This window comes from Lynx rufus, unplaced genomic scaffold (genome assembly GCF_022079265.1).
Source record: "Lynx rufus isolate CCGP_SWC_20201006 ecotype Redwood Valley unplaced genomic scaffold, mLynRuf1.p SCAF_2, whole genome shotgun sequence".
Classification (NCBI taxonomy): domain Eukaryota; kingdom Metazoa; phylum Chordata; class Mammalia; order Carnivora; family Felidae; genus Lynx; species Lynx rufus.
In genome coordinates, this window is record NW_025814834.1 from 220577311 (window position 1) to 220598921 (window position 21611).

Here is a 21611-nt window from a genome sequence, read left to right on the forward strand (position 1 = left end):
GTGCGCAGGCGCGGCCCAGCCCGGCCCGTCTGGTTGTCATGAGAGCGGCGGCCGCGGCCCTGGCGCTGGGCGCAGGCGGCCGGGGCTGCTCCTCGGCGGCCACCGCCGCTGCGGCTCGGGGGTGCGGGCCGGCCCGGGGCGGTGGAGGAGGCGCCGCCTGAGCTCCGGAAGCCGCTGCCGAGGGGCGGCGGAGGGCCCTGGGAGCCGTGAGGGCGCCGAGGTCCGGGCGGGCCTTCCGTTCTGACAGGTACCGGGAGTCCCGACGACACCGCGCGGGGCCTGGCGGTGTGGGCGCGGCCGGGGGCCGGAGGGCGGAGGCCGAGGGGCTTGGGGGCAGGGGCAGGGGGCCGGGCCCGGGAGCGCGTACGGAGCGGGGTGCCCGGGCCCGGGTGGGCGCTGCCCGCGCTCCGCCCGCCGCAGCCCAGGGTCCGGCCTGCGGTTGCCTCCAGTCGGCGTCGCATTTAGCGTCGGGTACTTTCTGCACGTCGCGACCTCCGTGTTCGGGCCGCACGGCTGACGGGGACCCGAGTGAGTGAGGAATGCGGTCGTGCCGCCGTGCGGGTTCGGTGCGGCTCCCCACCCCCACCTCCCCACCCATCTTCGGTTTCGGACGTGCGCTCGGCGGCACTTGCGGCCTTTAAGATTACTTGGCCAACCGTTCTTTACCCGCCTAACAGTTAGGTTTCCTCAAAAGAACAGTGGAAACAAGGTTTGTCTCCTAATCTTGTAGCCAAACGTTCGGAAGTTGCTGAATTGTTTCGCTTTGATTCATGGAGGTCAACGATCCTGAGAACATCTCGGAAAGTTGCGTTTTGATAGACTTGGTGAGGCTACCGCTGAGCTGCCTTCGTCCACGCAGCCGCTAGCGTGTGCCGCAAGGCCGAGGTGAGAGCCCTTGCTGCTGCTGCCACGGTCCTACCTGCCGGGAGCTGAGTATTTCGGGGAGCTTTGATTTTCCCCAAAATATCAGTGGTGAGGTTCACAGAGGCTGATAATAGCGTCCTGTAGTAACACCCCAGGTATCACGCAGCCCTTGAAAGTTCCCACAAAGGGTCCCACGGGGTGCAGGGTGGAAGGGCCGTGGAAGAAGGTGGACAGAAAGGAATCGTTTCCAAACAGTGGGGTAGTGATGTCCTCACAGTGCCCAGGCGTTCCTCCTACCTGGGTCCCGAAGGCCCACACTCTGTCTGGGGCTTATGAGACAGTGTAGTAAATGGACACCTCCTTCGTTAGGACTCTGGAAGTCTCACGTTTAAGTCTTAGCACCTTAGCAGAGAGGACTGCTCAAGGTCAGAGACTCCGGAACCCGAGCGGCTAAACACAGATTCTGCCCACACAGCTTACTACCTGTGTAACTTTGAGCAACAGCCTGTCCGTGTCTCGGCTTCCTTATCCCTGAGGTTGGCGTGACCACAAACCTATGTCAGTGTGACGAAGGTGTAAGTGTGTGTCTAGGGCTGAGGACAGTCCTTGGCGCACAGCAAGTGCTTCAAAGGTAGTGTCCACATGATCACATTCAGCTGAAGGTACCTCGTAGACACCTACAGTTCCAAGGTGGAACAGGAAGTCGTGGGCCCTGCCCTTGAAGGTGATTGAGGGATTTAGGGGCGCCTGGGTGGCTCAGGCGGTTGAGCGGCTGACTTCGGTTCAGGTCATGATCTCACGGCTCGAGCAGCTTGTGCAGTGCAAAGCCTGCTTCGGAGCCTCTGTCTCCCTGCCTCTCTCTCTCTGTCTGTCTCTCTCTCTCTGTCCCACCCCATTCGCACGTGAACACACACGGTCTCTTGTCTCTCTCTCTCTCAGAAACATAAAAAGTTTTTTTAAAAAGATGATTGAGGGATTTGAGGAATTCAGAGCAGAGACATAGAACTTTCAGTTCGGCTGGACTTCAGAATTCATGATAAGAAGTGGGGGTTCAAACAGCAGACTGGGTCAGGACACAGATGACCCTTCAACCCGGGATAGGGAGCACATTTGGAGCTCTGAGTGAAGACACAGATGCTGATGAGCCCAGCTGGGCGTGAGGAGAAGCACAGGATAGTTGGGGGAGGGAGGAGTGCTCCAGACAGGGAGACTTGGCCACAGGCCACAGTCGTCCTCTAGAAAAGAGTGGTGGAGAAGAGGAGATTCAGTCCTAGTCAGCCATCTGCAAGATGGTCGGGGTGTGGGGAGTGAGTGCAGGCTGAGAGCCCCTGCAGAGGACGAATCCCTGCCCTGGTGAGGCCAGAGGTGGGACTCCACCCACACCCCTGCAGGCACACCCCAAATATAATCACTGCCTTTCATTACCTTCTGGGCGAGTTTCAGCTTTCCTCCGGTACTGTGACATCCTGCAGTGAGCTTGCATCAGAAATAACCAGGCTCCCTAATGATGGTTTATTTTTCTATTTGGAATGCCTTTGTTCCCACAGCCCAAGAAACGTTAGCAAGTACCAGCCAGTAATTTATGCATGTGGGCCTTTTCAGGTTCAGAATGGAAGTAAAAGAGAGATCTAGATCACGCACCAAGCACATTAAAATAAGCAAAATTTCATGCGGGATAATGTTTATATGTCACGTCCCATTCAGAATTTCAGTTGACAGTATGTCCTATCCCAGAGAACTTTCTGGAGAATTTTTTATTATCCACGTTAGTGAGGATTCTTCTGATTGCGGATACTTAAAGGTAGTTCAGATTGGCTTACTGAAGAGGAATTTGATTGGCTCAACGACTCGAAAATAACCCGAAGCTTATGAGTAGTTTGGGCTTTAAATGTGGCTGAACCTCAGGGTTCCCAAGGTGGCTGTTGCCCCGTGTCAGCCCGCTCTCTGGCAGGACCTCCCCACAGGAGGCTTCCAGGAGGCCCCTGGGAAATATTCTGCGGCCATAGCCCCAGCAGGAAGAATACTTCTCTCTCCCAGTAGCCCCGGCAGAGTCCTTGGGGAGAGCCTCGCTGGTCCAGTGTGGGTCCTGCTCTCCTGTTCCCGTCCCTGAACTAGCTGCCGGGGAGGGACGTGGAGCGTGTGGGGGAAACTGCAGTCGGGTGCCGTCTTCACACAGGGACAGGATGGCAAAACCAGACGTCGCAACATCCACCCTCAAAATGATATTCAGCTGTGAACGGTTCACTAAAAAATGGCATAAAACATTCGTTCGACCAATGGCTAAGTATCTGCTACGAGTCAGTCACTCCAGCAGGCCCCGGGTGCCACTTCTGCATCCGACCCACCTCCCTGGAGTCCTGCCCTCCCTTCTGCGGGCGTGTGCTTGCCGTCAGCCGTTACCACACTGCTGATCAAACTGCCCCTTTCCTCTTACTTTTGTGTAACTCGTTAACACGCTGATTACATTGCTTTCTTAACTCAGATTTAACAAAAAACAAAAATTTGGTATTTGTATCTTAGCAAAACTGTGTTTTTACCACAACAAAGTGCCACAAACTGGGTGGCTTAGGACAACAAAACTTTGGAGGCTAGAGGCTCGAAATCCAGCTGCCGGCAGGGCCACGCTCTTTCTGAAGGGGAGGACCGCCCCTGCCGGTCCCAGCTTCTGGTGGTGACAGCAGTACTTGCCGGGTCGGGTCGTTGGCTTGTAGACATATCGCCCCGGGCGCTTGGCCCTTTCCTTGGCTGTGTGTGTGTCTGTGTCTCCTAAATGGACCCTGGTGCTGCTGTATCGGGCCCGCCCTGCTCCAGGACGCCCTCATCCCAACCTCATTACATCTGCAAAGACCCTATTTCCGAAAAAGGTCATATTCACAGGCACTGGGAGTTAGGACCTCAACGTATCTTTGGAGGGACACAGTTCGACCCACAACGTGATCATGTTTTTAGGACATGTGTTTGGGAAAAGTCAAGGTAAATGATCCCTTAAGTAGAATTAGAGGCTCCTATGAAAAACGCTTAACAAAAAACTAGATTCTTTCAAAGTGATGGGGAAATTCTGAATATGTTGTGAATTATGTCATCTGTTAGCAAAGCACGAACTGACCCTTTCCGTGGTCTAAGACGTTGCCGATTCCTTTCTCTTAAAGAAGTCTTTCCTGCCCTTACAACCAGCCCAGCGCCCAGGATGCCGCACAAGATTGGCTTCGTTGTTGTCAGCTCCTCTGGGCACGAAGATGGCTTCAGTGCCCGGGAACTAATGACCCACGCACCTACCGTCAGCGGGTGGAGGTCACCGAGGTGAGGTGGGCCGGGCAGGGGTTGGGGGGGTGAGGGCGGGGCCGGCGGGCTCCCTTCCTGCTAAGTTTCTGCTCTATTGCAACTCAGGCCTCAGAACCACACTGCTGTTTTCGTGCCGCGGTGCCGTCTGCGTAGTGATGCAGTGGGCGTTCTCCCTCTTTCTATGTTTTTAAAGAAAATTTGTTGGATCTTTTTCCCTCAAAGCATTAAGTGACATTGGCTTCAGAAATGTACAGATACGGGGAGAGGGTGGAAACTGACCGGCCACGGTTGTTGAACCGTCTCCCCTGACTGTCCGCCGGGCCTCACGTCCTCACTGTGCCCCGTGCCGGCCGGTGTGTCTGCAGGTCGCTGCTTTCACAGCCGAGCTCCTGTGGGCAAGGTTTTGTTAGCCCCAAACTTTAACCAAGAACGTCTCTTTCAATTGATCGTCTCGAATATTTGCACACCTTTTAAACTGTCCGTTGCTTGAGTAACATTATACGAGTTGGTATTTTTCTGAAACTAAGCCTTTTCCTCAGAGGTCGTCAGTCTTCCCCAAAGGTGAAACCATAGGAGTCCCATCACGCAAGTGCCTGACAGGCTTCCTGCCTGTGGGGCCAGCTCCCCAGTGCGCCCCACCCCTCCCCAGCGTCCACGCCTCTCACGCTTCCCACCGTCCCGTTGTGGCCTCTTCAGTGTCCCTCAACGACAGCTTTGATGCGTGCACAGACTCTGTAAGCTGCATTTGAACAACTGAGTCACGGGCCTGGTTTTTGAAGGATTTTAAAAAGCCTAGAACTTCTGATTTTGTCTGGTGTCTTATTTTTCTTTAAATAATTTTGGAGGTTTTTTTTTTTTTAAACATACTATAGGATTTTCAGAGTGTCCTTGTGCCCAGAATGATCTCACCACCGAGTATGACGTATGTGCTTAGCATTTGAAAATAGTAACTATCTTAAACGTCTAAAGCCACACTTGACCACCGTGAGCGACTGAGGAGTGTTCGAGTCACAAGCTGCTGGGTTCCTGGTTCCCGGTGTTTACTAGCTGCCTTCTGCCCCAGAGCCATCTCTCTTACGAGCTTTTCATCTTTGAAACCTCAAAACCTTAGTGCTGGCAGATTTCTGGTGACTGTGCCTCTGGGGCGAAAGTCCATCAGATCTGTGCTCACCCGCCCCGTCACCCCTGCACGTCCCTTGGAGCTAGAGCTGGACTTAGAGGCTGAGCAGATTCTCCTGCATTCAGCCTGGTGTTCCTGTGTTCACTCTTCCCTCCTCTTTTCTGTGTGCTGCTGGGAAGCAGGCACTCGTTATGCAGCAGTGGGGAGGGAGGGAGGCCACAGCGGATGGGGAGGAGGGCCCCAGCTGGCAAAGCAGGGGACCAGGAGACTGGCTGCACAGGATGGGGGAAGGTGGCAGGGGTCAGGAGTTTTTGTCTGTCACATCTAATAACATCTATGGGTGTCTGCGTGGAAATGTCAGGTCACAGCTAGATCGTAGGCTTGGACCCGGGCAACGTTTAGTTGGGGCTCCTTGACACAGGAGGTTTCTAAAGCCGTGGTCAGATAGGCCCCCTATGGTGAGTGTGGGGAGAGGAAGGAGCCTGAACCCAGCCCAGGGGAGGGCGCCCTAAGGTAGGAGGAGGCCAGGAGCTGCGGACTGAACAGAGCAGGACTGGGAAGTCCACTGCACATGGCCTTGGCCAGAGTTGGCTGTGACAGCATATGCCCTGGAGGGACTGGGGAGGGTGCGTGAAGAGCTGAGCTGGTGGCCACAGACAGCTCCTGTGTAACATTGGCAGCCAGGCCCCGGTGCGGTCACAGGAGGGGTTTCTTAGGATGGGGGGTTCTTAAGAGTGCGTCTGTGTGTTGCTGGAAGTTTCGGGGGCAGGCTTGCTCTAGCACTGTTCAGGAGGCTGAGGGGGGGGGCGGGGCACCGGCAGGGACACCACCCCATTCGGGGAGTGAGCAGCCCCATCTGAGGTTCTTGTCTTCTCAGTAGAGAGGGAGGCGCCTGGAGAGGTGGCGGAGGAGGGCCAGGGAGCACAACCAGGGGGCAGGAGTGAGCACACCCTGCAGGCCGCCGAGCCCCTTCCACCTGTCCCCTCCTTGGGTGCATCCCCCTCCCGGGGCCCTGGATGCCCCACCATTGTGAGCCGGGGTGTGCCAGCTCAGCGGGCGCGGCGTCTACTGCCCAAACGCTGTGCTCTGTTGTTCATCGTGATCAGATCACGCAGCGTGAGGGCTGTGCTGACGCTGCGGTTCTCTGACCTCCAGTGTAGGTTCTTAACGCGCTGTGTCGCGTACTAAGCAAAATTAGAAGCTCCACAGTGGCCAGTCGCAGGCTTCTGCGGACCGCCAGGCACACGTGGCCCTCGCTCAGTGTTGATTCTTGCCCGGCACCCTTCGCTCGGGATTCGCCAAGCAGGTGGTTTCCCTGAAGCATCTGGGTTCCTGGGGAAAACCCTTCGGCCCTGCTTGCCCACTAGAACAGCCTCTTAAGACGGAAGTATTGATCTCGTGGTAAACCTCAGGTTTCATTTTGGACTGTTTTCTACCGTGAAAAGTCTGACTCACGCAGGTCGGGTGTGAACTAGAGCCTCAGCCCTTCCTTGCGAAGCCGGAGGCTGGAGGGAGCAGCCGTGCCGCGTGGGGCCCTCACGTCAGCACCCGGACCGCCTTGCTACGTGGGGAGCGCCACGCACGTGGCTGGAAACCGCGGCCGTGACCGTGTGGAAAAAACAATGGTTTGCTTTCAGATTTTGCCAGTTTCCGCAAGAGATCGTTCTCCAGATGGTGGAGAGGTGTCGAATAAGAAAGCTGCAGCTGCTCGCCCACCAGTACATGATCCCCAGCAAAGTGGAGTTCTACGTCAGCGAGAGCCTGCCCGAGTACTTCGTGCCCTACCAGGCAGAGCGCTTTCGAAGGCTCGGGTGAGCGTGACCTGGAAAGGTCTGGTGGGAACTGTCAACCCGACTGCCTGTCTCAGTGCGATGCAAACCAACGGATCGCCCCCTGCGGTTGGTCCTGTGTCACAGACTTGTCTTTGCTGCCGGGGACATGGTGTCTGAGCAGCCGCCCCATGTAGAATATGCTCTGTAAGCAGGGCTGTCGTTTTCTTCCATGGAGCTCGTCTCTGCCTCAGATCTAGAACTTGTTTTAAGAAGCCTGGTTAGAGTGCAACTTCTGAGCTTTTTCCCTAGGTCTTTCCACTCTAGACTTAACTTGTATTTAACCCTGTGGAGTTCAGTGGTAGCAGCGGCCACTTCCGCTGCGCAGGACAGTCCCTGTCAACGTGACTCTGGCGCGTGCTCTCTTTCAGCTATGTCTCTCTCTGTGACAACGAGAAGACGGGCTGCAGAGCCCGGGAGCTGAAGTCCGTCTACGTGGACGCGGTGGGACAGTTTCTCAAGCTGACCTTTCACGAAAACCACCTCAACAAGTACAACATATATAATCAGGTGAGATGCGGGCCCTCCCCTTGACCGCCCCCCGCCTCCTGGTGGCATTGCGTGGGCCCGCACCCCTTGGCAAAGACATTTCAAGTCTTTCTCTAAGATGGTAACTTTTACGGAAGGGCGGTAGGCCGTTCCGAGCCACGCTGTCCCATCAGGAGCCGCTGCCACACACGGACGTTGCACCCTGGGGGCCTGGGCACCGAAGCGCGAGGGGCTGCGTGGGTTAACTGGACACTGGAGTTCAGAGGCTTCTCGTGAGGAAGAGAGTCATTTTCACAGTGAAGTGATAATATTGTGGCCATGTTCAGTTTAAAATCGACGTCATTCTTTTCACATTCTTTTTTACTGTGTCCATTAGAAAACTTGGGGCATCTGGGTGGCTCAGTCGGTTAAGCATCTGACTCTTGGTTTTGGCTCAGGTCATGATCTCGCAGTTTGTGTGATCGAGCCCCGAGTGGGATTCCACACTAACAGTGAAGAGCCTGCTTGGGATTTCCCTCTCACCTCTCTCTCTGCCCCTCCCTTGTGGGCACGCACACACTCCCTCTCTCTCTCTCTCTCTCTCTCTCTCTCTCTCTCTCTCAATAAATAAACTCAAAAAAAAAAAAAAAAAGGAAATTTAAAATTACCTGTGTGATTTGCACCATTTCTGTTAGAGGACACTCTTCTAGATAAACCCACTAAATTTTGCAAGATAAATCAGCCCCCTGGGAGAAATTGGGGATGTGATGAGATGTTGCATGTAGTCAAGCTCCAAGCAAATAACTCTCATCTTTTCCTCCCTCCCTTCCCATCTTTCTTTTTCTTTTCTGTCTTTCAGTTTTGTTTTGTTTTGGGCATGATTAATGTAGTAGAAATCAACTGTGTCCACAGCAGACTCTTAATTAGCACAGATACTTTCAACACTCCCTGCCCCCTCCAAGAGGAATGGAAACATTCCACCAAATCAAAGTTTTATATTCAGCCAGTGACTTAGAGGCAAGCTCTGAGATGTTACTTGGTCCATTGCAGCCATGCTTGACCATAAACTAGAAGACTGACACTTTCTCCTCCCCATCTTGTGTGTGTGAACCTGCAGTTCCCCTCACTTCATTCTGGTAGTGATCCTCAAGAAAGGGAGGATGTGGGAAGGGGACTCCTCCCCCTTCAGGGAATCACTGATCCAGACAGACTGAGCTACGTCAATGTAGAGTTTCAGTTCGTTGTCTAGTTTACCAAGATCATGTGGATGGGCCCCAACACTTGACTGTGAGGAAGCAGTTCAACATGAGGCTGTGTTAAACCTGTGGAGGTTTTGGGGCGCCTGGGGGGCTCAGTCAGTTACGCGTCCAACTTTGGCTCAGGTCATGATCTCACGGTCCATGGGTTCGAGCCCCATGTCGGGCTCTGTGCTGACAGCTCAGAGCCTGGAGTCTGCTTCAGAGTCTGTGTCTCCCTCTCTCTCTGCCCTTCCCCCGCTCGCACTTTGTCTCTTTCTCTCCTTCAAAAATAAATAAACATTAAAAATAATTTTTTTAATTAAAAAAAAACCAACCTGTGGAGGTCTTTTAGCCTTTATTGTTTTAATATACTTTAGACGTTAAAATAGCCATTCGATTTGGTATTAGAATATCAACTTATGTGATTCATAGAAACTATTCGTGGTAATTCTATACACTAGAATTCAATACACTTGGCATTTTACAATGAATGTGCTTTGATGTACATCATCCTCGATGACAGTATGAGTGGGCAGCTTGTCTTAAAGGGAGTAAGTCACAAATCTGATACTTAATTTCTGTTGGTCAACTCTCCCTTAGGTTGCTCTGGTTGCAGTAAATATCATTGGAGACCCTGCAGATTTTGGTGATGAAAGCAATATTGTAAGTTTGGGAAGTTTCATTCCTAGAGAAGAAAATGTATTTCTAGCAAGAGGGGATTGATCACTTTTGTCACATAAAGTGTCCTCTTGAAAATGTTTATAAAATTGTCTGTTGAATAACTAGCAGATGATTTTTAGCAGCTATAGTGTATTAAAGTTTCTTTCACTCAAGAATTTGAACTGTCCTTCCAAAAGACTAGGTTCCTTAAAGCCTGCTGACACCTTCCTATCACGTCACCTCTTAGTTAAGGTTTTGTGTTGATCCTGTTTTCCTCTGAGACGCTAAGCAGAATGTTTTGCTCCCACAGACCTCTAGAGAGAAGCTGATTGATCATTATCTGGGGCACAACACCGAGGACCCAGCTCTGGAAGGAACTTGTACTGGGTAAGAGTCCCTCCTCCCAAGGCCATCAACTCCTGTGACGCTCCTCAGAACCACCAAAGTGTGAGTCACCTCCAGAGGATTCTGGACGCGAGAGCCTCTCAGTTCAATTCTGAGCTAGATAAGCCGCTGATGCGATTGACTTAAATACACTTAAAGATTAAGGTCACTGTTTTCTTTAGCACGTCTTCATTTATTGCCCTTCAGAGACATCTTCATTTCTCGTGTGTTCAGGTATTACTGGAAAGTTCCTAAAATGCACGCAGGTAAAGGATCTGTCCACCGTGCTTTGATATTTTATTGGCACAGGCAACTTTCTGGGTAAGAATTAAAGGAATTAGTTGACCCGAATTGTCAGTTCCTAGAGCCTTCATCTTATGTCTGCTTTAAACACTCCCCGCTCACACGCACCCCGTGACGGCTGTGCTGCAGGCCCAAGGGAGGCTCCCCTGGGAGCGAGGCTCACTGTCCACTGGTGTGTGTACTTGGGACACAAGGGCCTCCTGAGCCACAGAGAGAATCTGTCCATGTTTTATGCAAGCAGAGGAGCCCGGCTTAGGCACGAATTACTCTGTGTCAGCAGTCTGGACTGCCTTGCTTCCTGCGGAGCGTCCCCGGGCCCACCGCCTGGCAGTTACGGCATGGGTGTAAGGATGTGAGTAGGGACACTGTCCCTACGTGTGTATAAAAATAATGAGGAAAGTGACCTCTCACCTCCACAGGCCGCTCGGCCTCCCTCAGAAGCTCCCTGTGCCCCACAGGGTGACAGCAATGCCCTCCTTACCTTTCCGGGTGAGGACTGACAGTGATCCCTCCACGTCCGTCAGCACCACCCCCCGGACAGCTCCTTGGCTCTGCCCTCAGTGAAGCCCCAGGGGTCGAACAGGGACCGCCAGACCCTCTGGCTGGTCTTAGTAGCTCCCACAGAAGTTCTTTAGGTTATTTGGACTCTGCTTACGTTAGTTCTTTATCAAGTTAGCCCGCTGGAGCGGTGGTGCACAGCATGCCCATCCTGACGCATCCGCAGGGCTTGGCTGAAGGCACAGAAAGGTCGGTAGAAAGCCTGTGTGCTGTGTCGTGCGGTGGCACCGGGCATAAAGGCGCCCGGGTCACCGCCAGGGGGTACTCGTGGACCGTGGGGAGACCCGCGCTCCTGAAACTGCCCAGCGCCCTGGAATTGTGACCAAGGGGCCAGAGGACAGGTGCCACTCTTCTCTTTGTGGCATTTTCATAGCGAGATGGAGTCTTTGCTTTCATCTCTAGGACTTCGGGGCAAAGCAACTTTGACTGAAGAGTATAGAATACGTTTAGGTGGAAATGGTTAATCTTGTACCAGTACCAAAGCATGTTACTGCCTGGTCATCACTGACCTTTGTTTCTTTTTGAGAGGGAGGGCAAGAGTGAGCAAGGGGCAGAGAGAGAGAGAGAGAGGGAGAATCCCACAGAGGCTCCACACCATGCAGAGCCCAAAGTGGGGCTCAAGTTCACCCAACACAGGGCTCAAATCCCTGAACCATGAGACCGTGACCTGACCCGAAGTTGGACGCTTAACCGACTGAGCCCCCCAGATGCCCCTAGCCGTTCTCTCTCCCTTCCCATCATCGAGATTAATTGACGTTGTTCTAAGCTGCTGAAGCTGACCCCACCACCAGGTCTGGTGGAGTGCTGAATTCCACGGGTGGGGAAGGGCTGGGGGGCTGTGAACAATGATATCAGACAACCAGACTTTTATGATGAGGAATATTTTCATCAAAATCTACCTATATATAAATATTTTTTTTAATGTTTATGTACTTTAAAAGGAGAGAGAAACAGAGTGTGAGCTGGGGGGGAGAGACGGGGGTGGGGGGCGGGACACAGAATCCGAAGCAGGCTCCAGGCTCCGAGCTGTCAACACAGACCCCAATGCGGGGCTTGAACCCATGAACCATGAGATCATGACCTGAGCCAAAGTCAGAAGCTTAAATGACTGAGCCACCCAGGCGCCCCCTGTATATAAAAATTTCTAAGCCAAAGCTAACAACTGGCTTACTTTGTGTAGCTCATACAGCAGACGGAGACTCTGAAGCATGTCGTCAGCATTTTTGTTGAGCGGTTACGTTGGCATTGCTGTTTTAAATGTTAGACCCAGGAGAAGGCTGCCAGCCTGCTGTGGAATTTGAAAGAAAGAGTGGGGTGACAGTTAATCATAAATGGGGTGTTCAGATAACCAAAAAGGTCATTTATTCCTGGAAGGATTTTTCTGGTCTCCCCAGGAGTTGGGATGTCCCACAGACGGACACTTAGAGGAGAAGGCCAGGCAAAGTGCTTCTCCATCTATAGCGCCCGTCAGAGGGTGGTGCTGGTGTCAGGCATGCTGGGCGCCTGGACTCCTGGCCCCACAAGTCAGACTCCTTAAGGATGGTGCATAGAAATGTGTTCATTTTAGTTCGGGTTTTCCCCGTCCTTCAGATGATTGACGTGCACTGTCCTGTCCCCGGTGCCCAGAACAGAGCTGGGCACGGAGTCTGCACTCAAAGTATCTGTTGAAGAGTAAATAAAACGTTAAAAAAGAAATAAAATTTAAAAAAAAAGAAATACCTGTTGAAGAATGCAGCAAAGGCTCAGACGCCCCAAGTACAGTTTAACTAATGGCCAAGAGCATAAGCTGTGGAGTCAGAAAGACCTGCTTGCACTGAGAGCTGGGTGACTGAAGCCCGTCACAGTTTTTCTGAGCCTCTGCTTTCCCAGGCAAGAAGGCTCCAGGAGCAGAAGTGGTGGGGGTGCCATGTCTGCGACCCTGTCTTCGGCACTGGACCCTCGGGGCTCCCTCTACCACTGCCCTGTCCACTCTGAAATACCCGTTTCGTTCCTTTAGGAAATCTGACTACATTTCTCCACTAGATGACTTAGCTTTCGATATGTACCAAGATCCAGAAGTTGCCCAGATTATACGTAAGTTAGATGAAAGAAAACGCGAAGCCGTCCAAAAGGAACGTTACGACTATGCCAAGAAGCTGAAACAAGCTATTGCTGATTTGCAAAAGGTACTGCTTCTGGAGAGAGCGGGCCCCCCCCTCAGTTCTGTGAGAAGGCCCCCGTGACCCCGACGCGTGGCACGACAAAGGCCCGTGGACGTTTAGCGTGGGTCCAAAGACATAAGCAAAACGAAGTTAGGGACGGTCCAGCCCCTAGGTTAAGCGTAAGTGAAGGCACAGGCCCCGCCTCTTCAGACCTCGTCCTCCACGGCCGCGTCGCTGTCCTGAAGTGCCAGGGAACCCAAGAGGTTTATGGTCCCTGTGACTCGCGCAGGGTCTTAGACGCTGGGGCAGGGACACGCAGCGCCCCTCGTGGGCCTGCGTGGCTGCTGCTCCGTGGCCCCAGCCCAGCCCCCCTCCCCCCCCCCCTCGCGAGTGATGCCGTCACCCGAGCCTCGCGGGGCAAGCCGTGCGTGTGCCCAAGGCGCGCAGGCCCGCATGAGGCAGAGTGACCCTGTGTGCTTCAGGTGGGCGAGCGCCTCGGGCGGTACGAGGTGGAGAAGCGCTGCGCGGTGGAGAAGGAGGACTACGACCGCGCCAAGGAGAAGCAGCAGCAGATGGAACGGTTCCGCAGCCAAGTGTACGAGCAGCTGCGGCTGCACAGCCTCGTGGATGCCGAGCTGGTAGGTGCGCGGGCCGCCCCGAGGGGCCGCTCGCCCACAGCGTGCATTTGTGAGACACACGCCCTGTGGCGCTCAGGTCACAGTTCAGATAGGTGACCTCAGGGGCACCTGCGGGGACTCAGTCGGTGGAGCACCCAACCCCTGATTTCAGCCCGGGTCATGATCTCCTGGTCGTGGGTTCGAGCCCCGCGTCAGCCTGCTCAGGGTTCTCTCGCTCCCTCTGCCTCTCTCCCCTGCTTGTGCGTGTGCGCACGTGTGCTCTTTTTCTAAAATAAAACTTTAAAAAACTTTCTTAACTAAAAGATCCAAAGAAAAGATAGGTGACTTCAGCTCCCTCGGCCTCCGTGGGAGGTGCTGCTGGACACGAGCGGTGAGACTCACAGGAGAGGAAGAGGGGAACAGACCGGGGCCCGTATCTCCCTGCATCTCCCCAGCCCGGTTTCCTCGTTTGCCAGCCCTCCTCACGTGTGCCTCATGGCCTCGGGAGCGTCGAGCGTGAACAGTCCCGACAGCCCCGGCTCGTTAAGACGGTCTCCTGGGAGATGCCCTGCCTCGGACCTTTAGAGCCCACACGGGCAGTGGTGTCCATCCCACATCACAGGCTAGGAAACTGAGGCCCAGAGCCGCACAACGGAGTCCGTGTGAGAGCGCGCACCCTGCCGCGGCACTGCCGGGCTCAGATCCGGCCCCATTGCTGGTGGTGTGATCTCAGGGCCAGTTCTCGGTTTCCTTACCGTATGTACGAGGCGTACCTCAAAGGAGATTGTCCGGTGCACTTCCCTCCGTGCCTGGCGCAAGCTAACCGATGTCACGATGACACAGAGGCACCCGCTTTCGCAGCCACAGGGCGGAGCGCACGGCCGTGCCGGGTTCGGGTCTCGCCAGGCGCGCTCTGCCCACGTACCTCGTCTCTGCTGGCAGGTGTGCGCGCGCACTTCCGCCCTGCAGTGACCCAGGCGGTATGCTCGCGGTCACGCTGGCGCTCTGGCGTGCCGCCACTTCCGTAGCGCACACGGCCGTCGAGAGACGGGTCAGATGGGGCGACGGGACTGGGGGCCCCTCGGCCTGCCTCAGCTGTCGCGCCCTCCCTCCCCGCCCCGGGAATGGCACGGCAGCAGCCCCGGGAATGAAGGGTCCCGTTTCTCCCCAGGTGCGAAGGCCTCCTGACCTGCCCCTGCAGCCCCTGGCGCACTCTGGCAGTCCTCGCCACCAGCAGCCAGCGCTCTCTCGACCGCGAGAGGACAGAGCCCCAGAAAGCCTGCGTGCAGAGCCCTTCCTTCAGGAAAAGCCTCCGGCACGTCCCCTGGGCCCTCCTCAGCCCGCCACAGCGGACCAGGCCCCGCCCGCCGCGGACCCTCACTTCAGGACCCACGTAGGTAACTCAGTTTCACGTTGGGTGCAGCACAATCAAGAGACACGCAGTGAGGACCCGTTGGTGCCCGGGCTCTCCCAGCGCAGGGATCAGGGCACATGCCCGCACAGCCCCCACCCGTCCCGCGTTCCAGGACAGGGACGTAAGTGCCGAAGCCTAAGCAGCCGGCAGGTAATCACCCCTCCCGGGGAGGCCCTGTGCGCACTTGGACCGGCCGGGCCTCCCGCCGCAGGCGGCCCGGGACACGCTGGCCTCCGGAGCCTGTGCTTCACCTGTAAGCAGGCGCAAGCAGCAGCCGGAAGGATTGCTTCCAGGAATAAATGAGACAGTGTTTGTGCGGCCTCACGTAAGCTGCCTTCGGTAGACCCTCAGGACGAGTCATGCGCTTGTCACGTACACATGCAAGGTACCGTGCTTCCAGAATCTTCTGTGTTGTAGGTAACAGAAAACCCGGCTAAACTGGGGGCCTGCTGGCTTCAGTAACGAGGGACACGAGGGCCCGCGTAGGTTCGGGCTTGGTTTGATTCAGCAGCTCGGCAGTGTCCTCGACGCCCGCTGCCTTCCTGTCTCAACTCTGCTTCCTGTGGGTCCGAGGCGCCCTGGGGCTGGACCTGCCACGTGGCTTCAGGTGCACACGGCGTCCCGTCCAAAGGGACCGTGCGCACCTGAACGTATCCGTCACGTGCCGGCCCAGAAGTGTGACAGGGACCAGAGGAGGGCCTCACCAGAGCTCCCGTCCGCGCGCCAGGCGGTGTGGCCGGTGGCCTCTGGGTGGGGAGGCAGGGCGCCAGGCGGGCACGGGGAGGGTCTGCTGCAGCCTGAGGCCCAGGAAAGCCAGCGAGGACGGCACTTGTGTGGCTGCCTCCCCAGGAGCATCTTGTGTGTAACTTCGTTATTTTAGGTCATATTTAATACCTCGGCACATGATACCCCAACGTCCCCTTTGTTACCACATCAACGTGTTTTACAGCAGAGTAGATTTTGGAAGATGAGAAACTCATTCTCGCACACGGTGTACCCCCCGTTTATGTCTCAGTGGGTATTAAGTGTGAGTGAAGCGTCCCAGTGACACCTGCCTCGGGAAACGACTCAGCAATTTCTGCTCTCGCTTAATTTTCCGGAAGTCTGCTACATACTTACTTGTCGAGTTGCGTGTCAGTCTCCACGTGGGGATGAAGCCCCGGGAGGCGGGGAGTCCGTGTCGCCCACTGCTTGGGCCGGGGGCCCGACGAACACCTGTGGGGCTGAGCGCCTGCCCCGAGCAGCAGGAGGAGCGGAAGGCTGCCCTGAGGTCCTCGGCGGGGCCGCCCGTCTTCCTAGAAGTCTGCCGGATGACAAGCACGTTTAAAATGAGGCCTGATCGTTATTGCTAAGTCGTAAAGTATGGAAAAAAACAGAAGTCTTGTCAAGAAAACGCAATGACTTGTACCCTAGTCAGTTCCATGTCCTGTGAACTGTAATTACCAGCAGTGAATAGCACCTGACGCAGAATTCGGGCCACTTTGTCATTAGGTCTGTAGTGAACTTAGAAAGGAATAGAGACCCTGTCTAATTTTTCCTATTAAATCCTACCGTTGTATAAGTCGTCCTAATCTGATGAAACTGATATTTAGCGAAATACCGTTGTTCAGACCAGGTCAGCGCAGAGCAGTAAGCCTGCAGTGTAGACATGGTGTTGGCAGTGGGGGAGCCCCGCCGGAGCTCTGTAGCCGCCCTTCCTCTCCTGTAGCTCCAGGCCGTGCCCTACGATGAGCGGCCCCTTCCTGCTACGCGGAAGCAGCCTGTGGCGGCCCTGGAACCAGAGAAGAGTGACCGGGACAGCAGCGAGGCTCCCAGAGGAGCTGCCACCGGGGAGCCGGAGCCCTTAGCAGAGAAGGCACTGGGAGAGGCCAGCGCTGCCGTGGACGTGCTCGGAGAAGCCCTGGTAACGAGCGGGCCCCGCGGGTGGGCACGGGCCACGGGGAGGGACGAGGGCGGGCAGGCGCCCACGGCTCTGTGTCTGAGATGTCCTTGTTGTTCGATTGAAGCCTTCTGAGAATTATTAATTATATAAAACAGCAGACGCATAAGCTAGAACTTAAGATTTTATGAACGGGTATTGAAGATACTGTCTGGTATGGCCAGAGCCCATGTTGAAAATCTGCCCCTCCCAGAACACCTGCTAACTCGGGGGCAGGGGGGGGGGGGGAATGATGGCGAAACAAAACAGAGGACGGCAGTCTCCTCTTGAAATGAGCCCAGTGGGCCTCTCCCTGGTCCCCGGGCCCCTGGGCGCCAGCTTCACGTACTTCTCCTGGCGGAACTTCTGACACTTTCCATATTTTAGCAGGGCCTTCAGTGTTCTGCGTTAGAGAAATTATTCTTTAAGTGTATGTATTAATTCTGTTCTCACAAGAGATTTTTCTCCGGAACAAACAGAGGCTGGGGTCGCAGGGTCCTGGGGGGTGGCGTGACATCACTGAAACGCCTGCACGGAGTAAGGCAGCCTCCGGTCTGTGGTAGGTCGCTGGGGCCTATTCCAAGACGTGGTCGTACCGGGAAGATGCGCTGCTCGCACTGTGCAAACAGCTGATGCAGATGCCCGCTGGAGCCCCCAAGGAGGAGCTGAAGAACGTTCTGCGAGCGTCCATCTTCCTCGTGAGGAGAGCCGTCAGAGACCTCGTGACCCCAGTGAGTCCCCTCCGCCCCTCAGTGGCCCCGGCTCTACGGGTGAGGTGCCCCCGGGGCTCGGGGTAGCCCGGGAGGGGGCACGGGTGTCGCTGGGAATCAAGGTTCTGTGGCACGAAGCGTGCTCAGCCAAGGGCATCGGAGTCCGTCTCCGCCCGGCCACGCGCTCTGCTCTCGAACGGCACCAGCTTTGCCACGCTCTTTAAAGCAGCGTTCGCTGAGGCCGGGCTCCCCGCGACCCGCAGGCACTCGGTTGACGTTTTTATGTTTCACAAGCCCGAGGAGCCCGGGGCCGTTAGCGAATCCCCCGACCCCACAGGGGCCATGACAGTGAGCTCGCCCGGCGGCACCGCCGTCCGCATTTCCCCGGCCCGGCAGGAAGGTCAGGCGCTTGGCGTCCAGGGCGAAGCGGGTGCCTCCTGACACGTGAGGTGCGGGCACGTGTCTTCCCAGCTCGAGGCGCCGTGTTCAGGAAGTGGTTTTCAGCTCTCCCTCTGCGGCCCTTCCCGTAGCACGTGATGTTCAGCACGATGCTCATGCTTATCGTTCACGGTAAATGTCAGAGGAGCGCCTCGGCTTTTATCACTTTCTCCTTAGGTCTTTCAGGCTTCTTTGAAATTGCTGAAAATGATAATTACGCAATATATTCCCAAACACAAACTGAGTAAGCTCGAAACGGCCCACTGTGTGGAGAGAACCGTTCCCGTTCTGCTCACCAGGACCGGAGACTCCTCTGCTCGCCTCCGAGTCATAGCTTCCAATTTTATCCAGGTACGGATGCCGCCGTGAAACTTGAAACGGCAAAGAAGCGTGTCACTGCAGCCGTTGGGCCTTGCGAGGTTCTGTCTCCCCAAAGAGCGTCACCCATTCTCCTTGGTGACGCCCTGCCCTGCGTCTCTTGTGCTCTGAAAGCTGAGTTTTGCCTTAGACGTAAACTTCGGTAAAGTATAGTTTGGCCCGTCTGGTATTTGTCTGCGTCGACACGCGCTAGTAACTTCTAGTGAAACTAGACGGAAAGCTGAACCAGAATAGGAAATTGGGGGCAAAGAGATAAACGTGCAATGACCTCAATCTAAGTAGTTGTGTTCTTGCCGCAAACGAGCCTCCTCCAGGCCAGGCATCGTGGGAAATCCCGAGGGAGCTCTTGCCCCGAGGTCCATGCTTGGGCTTCAGCAAGTCTGTGAACCCCGTAAGTCCTGTACATTCTCAGAGGGATCCTTTTTAGTGTGAAGAACCACTAATCTCATTTTCTTCAACAAACTTGAGTTTGTTGAGTATGAAAAAGGAGGAGGGAGTTCTGCTAATAAGGTAAAAGTGACCCCAGAGTCCTACAAGACACCCCCTCTTGCTTGTGACTCGGTTTGGGGAGATGGCAGTTTTCAAAAGGGGTGTTGAAAATGAGAGCGTGTCTTTCCTCCATGAAGCCATTTTTAAGACCTCTGGTTTCCGAGTAGTTTGGAGGTGCCGTGGTGTGGTGCCCTCGTCCAGCAGCAGACCGCAGGGCCGGCCGTGAACGAGCTGTGGGCGGGGTTGGCTGCCCACGCACCTGTGATCGTGGGCAGAGTCCCTCAGGGGCCCGGACGTAAAGGGGACTTCTGGAAAAGCCAGAGGCTGTTTGAGGTGGTGTGGCCTGCTGTTAACGGATTTTTTTCTGTTTTGCAGCCCGTATGCCTTAGTGTCTTATCGTTTTCTTTCTGTGTCTGGTTGCTGAGTGATAAGCACGTTAATTACAGGAAGACGTGTCTGTTGCTAGTAGACTTACGTGCTGTCCTGTGAGCCCCCCAAGGCCCCCGTCCGCCAGCCGTCTGTGACTGCTGTGCTCTCAGTTGACGTTTCCTAAATAGTAGCACAGCACTCATTTCTTTGAGAATTTTAGAAATTAGAAAACCTTTTTCTTACAGTTGGGAAATGCTGAGAAGAGAAATCTTAAGTTTTCGCTCACATTTTGTGGAAATCTTTCATTTATCTTTGGGTGATCATGGTTTTATTTCTCATGCTTTAGGGTTTTTTGTTTTTGTTTTAAGAAGGAGCAAGTGTGAGTGGGGAGAGGAGCAGAGGGGCAGAGGGGCTGGGAGGGAATCTTAAACAGCCTCCACGCTCAGCGCAGAGCCCGACACGGGGCTCAATCCCCTGACCCTGGGATCACGACCTGAGCCGAAATCGAGAGTTGGACCCTCAACCGACTGAGCCGCACAGGCTCCTTTAGGGTTTTATTTTTAATCAGTACACCTGGAATAGAAACACGAGCATATTTGGAGGATCATGCTAAATTATACTAAGTGGCCTCTGGCGTTTTCCAGTAAAAATTAACAAGTTCTGTTGGTTTTTATAGGAAATGGCCTTGTTTAAGGAAGTTAGGTCTCTCCAGATTATCCCACCTTACTTGGTACAGCCGTTAAAAGCCAACTCTTCGGCTCATCTGGCAATGAGTCAGATGGACCTCCTGGCCCGGCTCCTGAGAGACCTGGGCACCGGGAACACGGGTTTCACCGTCGATAACGTGATGAAGGTAAGTGCACCTGTGTGTGTGCTGCTGTGGCCTCCGCACGGGAGGTGGGCCTGGGGTGCGGTGGGTGTCCGGTCACTGCTTGTTGAACGAACGAACGAATGCATGACCTCAGAAAGACGGTCACTGTTTCATGTCACAAACGAGTGCACCAGAAGTCTCCCTGCTGTTGGCTGTGTCCCGAGTTGGTAACTGGTCTGTACAGATCTTGGCCGCAGTGGACAGGTCACAGAGAGGCGGGTGCCGAGTCCGCAAGAACGTCAGGTTTACAGAAGTGCAGGGAGTTTGCGTGCCTGGACGACCTAGTGCAACTAAGAAGCCGCTGGAGAGACACGGCCACAGCAGAGGCCCCGCGTCCCTGGTGCCACATGGCCCGCACGGAAGCTCTGTACACGCCACCAGCGTGTTGGCCGGACGCGGACACACAGCGTCCGGTGCAGCCGCCCCGTACTCGCTCCTGTCGGTGCGGGAGGGCAGGGTCTGCGGCGTGATTTCAGCGCCTTCTCTCCCTCCTCTGTGGACCCCGCATGCCTGGCTCCCATAGGAGCTTCGACTTGCAGTCTGTTGGCCATCAGTGGTCGCTCCTGAGCTCCTGTCTCTTCTTCTACAAATGCCAGGGGCAGCCGGTGGTAGCCCCCATACACAGTACCCAGCCGCCTCCACCACTTCTGGCGGCAGCAGCCCCGCGGCCACGGGGACCTCCGTGTTTCTCGCCCCCACGTTCACTCCGTGCTCCCCAGCACAGAGCCTGGAGCCTGCCCCGCACACTTAAATTTCTGTTACGGGCGCCCCGCTCCACGGTGCCAACGTCAGCATCGGTTCTGGAAGCTGGCAGGGGCGGTGCCTGCGGCTCTCCCCTGCAGTCCTGGTTCTGGAGGAGAGACGGCGCTCTGGCCCACGCAGGCCCTCAGGGCCGCCGCTTCCTCCTGGGTCGCCACCACCAGCTTTCACGCACAACCTGGGAGGTCACTGAATGAAGGAAGCGACGAGAGGGTGGTGAGGGTGTCCTTATGGGCCAGGCTGCTCCCGCCACACTTCCTGTGACCGCAGTGGCCCACACACACAGGACCTGGGAAGGGTGCCACGGCTGTGTGCACTGAAGAAGGAGGCTGGCCTGTTGAGCCCGTAGCCACATTCGGGTCCATCTGAATGCTGGAAGGAGTGATCCTGATGGAAGGAAAAGAAGAAAGAAATGAACAGAAGTGGGAAGGAGGGGTCAGTTACCGCAGGAGCAAAGTCCCGAGTGGCTCTGGTAAAGACTCAGCGGGCTGGCTGCGTGTGGAGCAGGGAACACATGGGCTTCACGGAAGCCGGACCCGATGGCAGAGGTTCAAGAGACAAGAAGGAATATGAAACGCCCCCTGGACGTCTGAGAAGGTGAAGTGACTGGAAATGCCTCAGTCTGACACCTGCGGTGGCCAGTCACCACGTGCCTCAAGTCTGCAGGCACAGTCCACGCAGCCCACGACTACGCAGGAGAAGACGGGGTCCCAGACTCTAAGGGTGTGCATGAACACTGGAAGTGACCTAGCGATGGACCGCACTGTCCAGGCTGGACGCCCAGGGCAGGGACGGCTAGAG

The 21611-nt window shown here is 55.3% G+C and overlaps 1 protein-coding gene across 4 annotated transcripts in view; it reads left to right on the forward strand.

Moving 5' to 3' along the window:
• Positions 1–117: 117 nt before the first annotated feature.
• CEP104 (centrosomal protein 104) overlaps positions 118–21611 on the forward strand; it is a 35132-nt gene continuing 13638 nt past the window's right edge. The window contains exons 1-14 of one of the 4 annotated variants that reach the window (XM_047083337.1): positions 118–247; positions 731–885; positions 4014–4164; positions 6904–7077; positions 7467–7605; positions 9402–9464; positions 9772–9848; positions 12703–12871; positions 13330–13485; positions 14636–14857; positions 16587–16781; positions 17360–17527; positions 18122–18295; positions 19857–20033. In XM_047083337.1, the coding sequence (XP_046939293.1) occupies positions 4052–4164; positions 6904–7077; positions 7467–7605; positions 9402–9464; positions 9772–9848; positions 12703–12871; positions 13330–13485; positions 14636–14857; positions 16587–16781; positions 17360–17527; positions 18122–18295; positions 19857–20033 (1827 nt within the window). In that variant the 5' untranslated portion in view covers positions 118–247; positions 731–885; positions 4014–4051. The remainder of the gene's footprint in view (positions 248–730; positions 886–4013; positions 4165–6903; positions 7078–7466; positions 7606–9401; positions 9465–9771; positions 9849–12702; positions 12872–13329; positions 13486–14635; positions 14858–16586; positions 16782–17359; positions 17528–18121; positions 18296–19856; positions 20034–21611) is intronic. The other 3 variants (XM_047083338.1, XM_047083340.1, XM_047083341.1) reach the window with 3 other exon arrangements.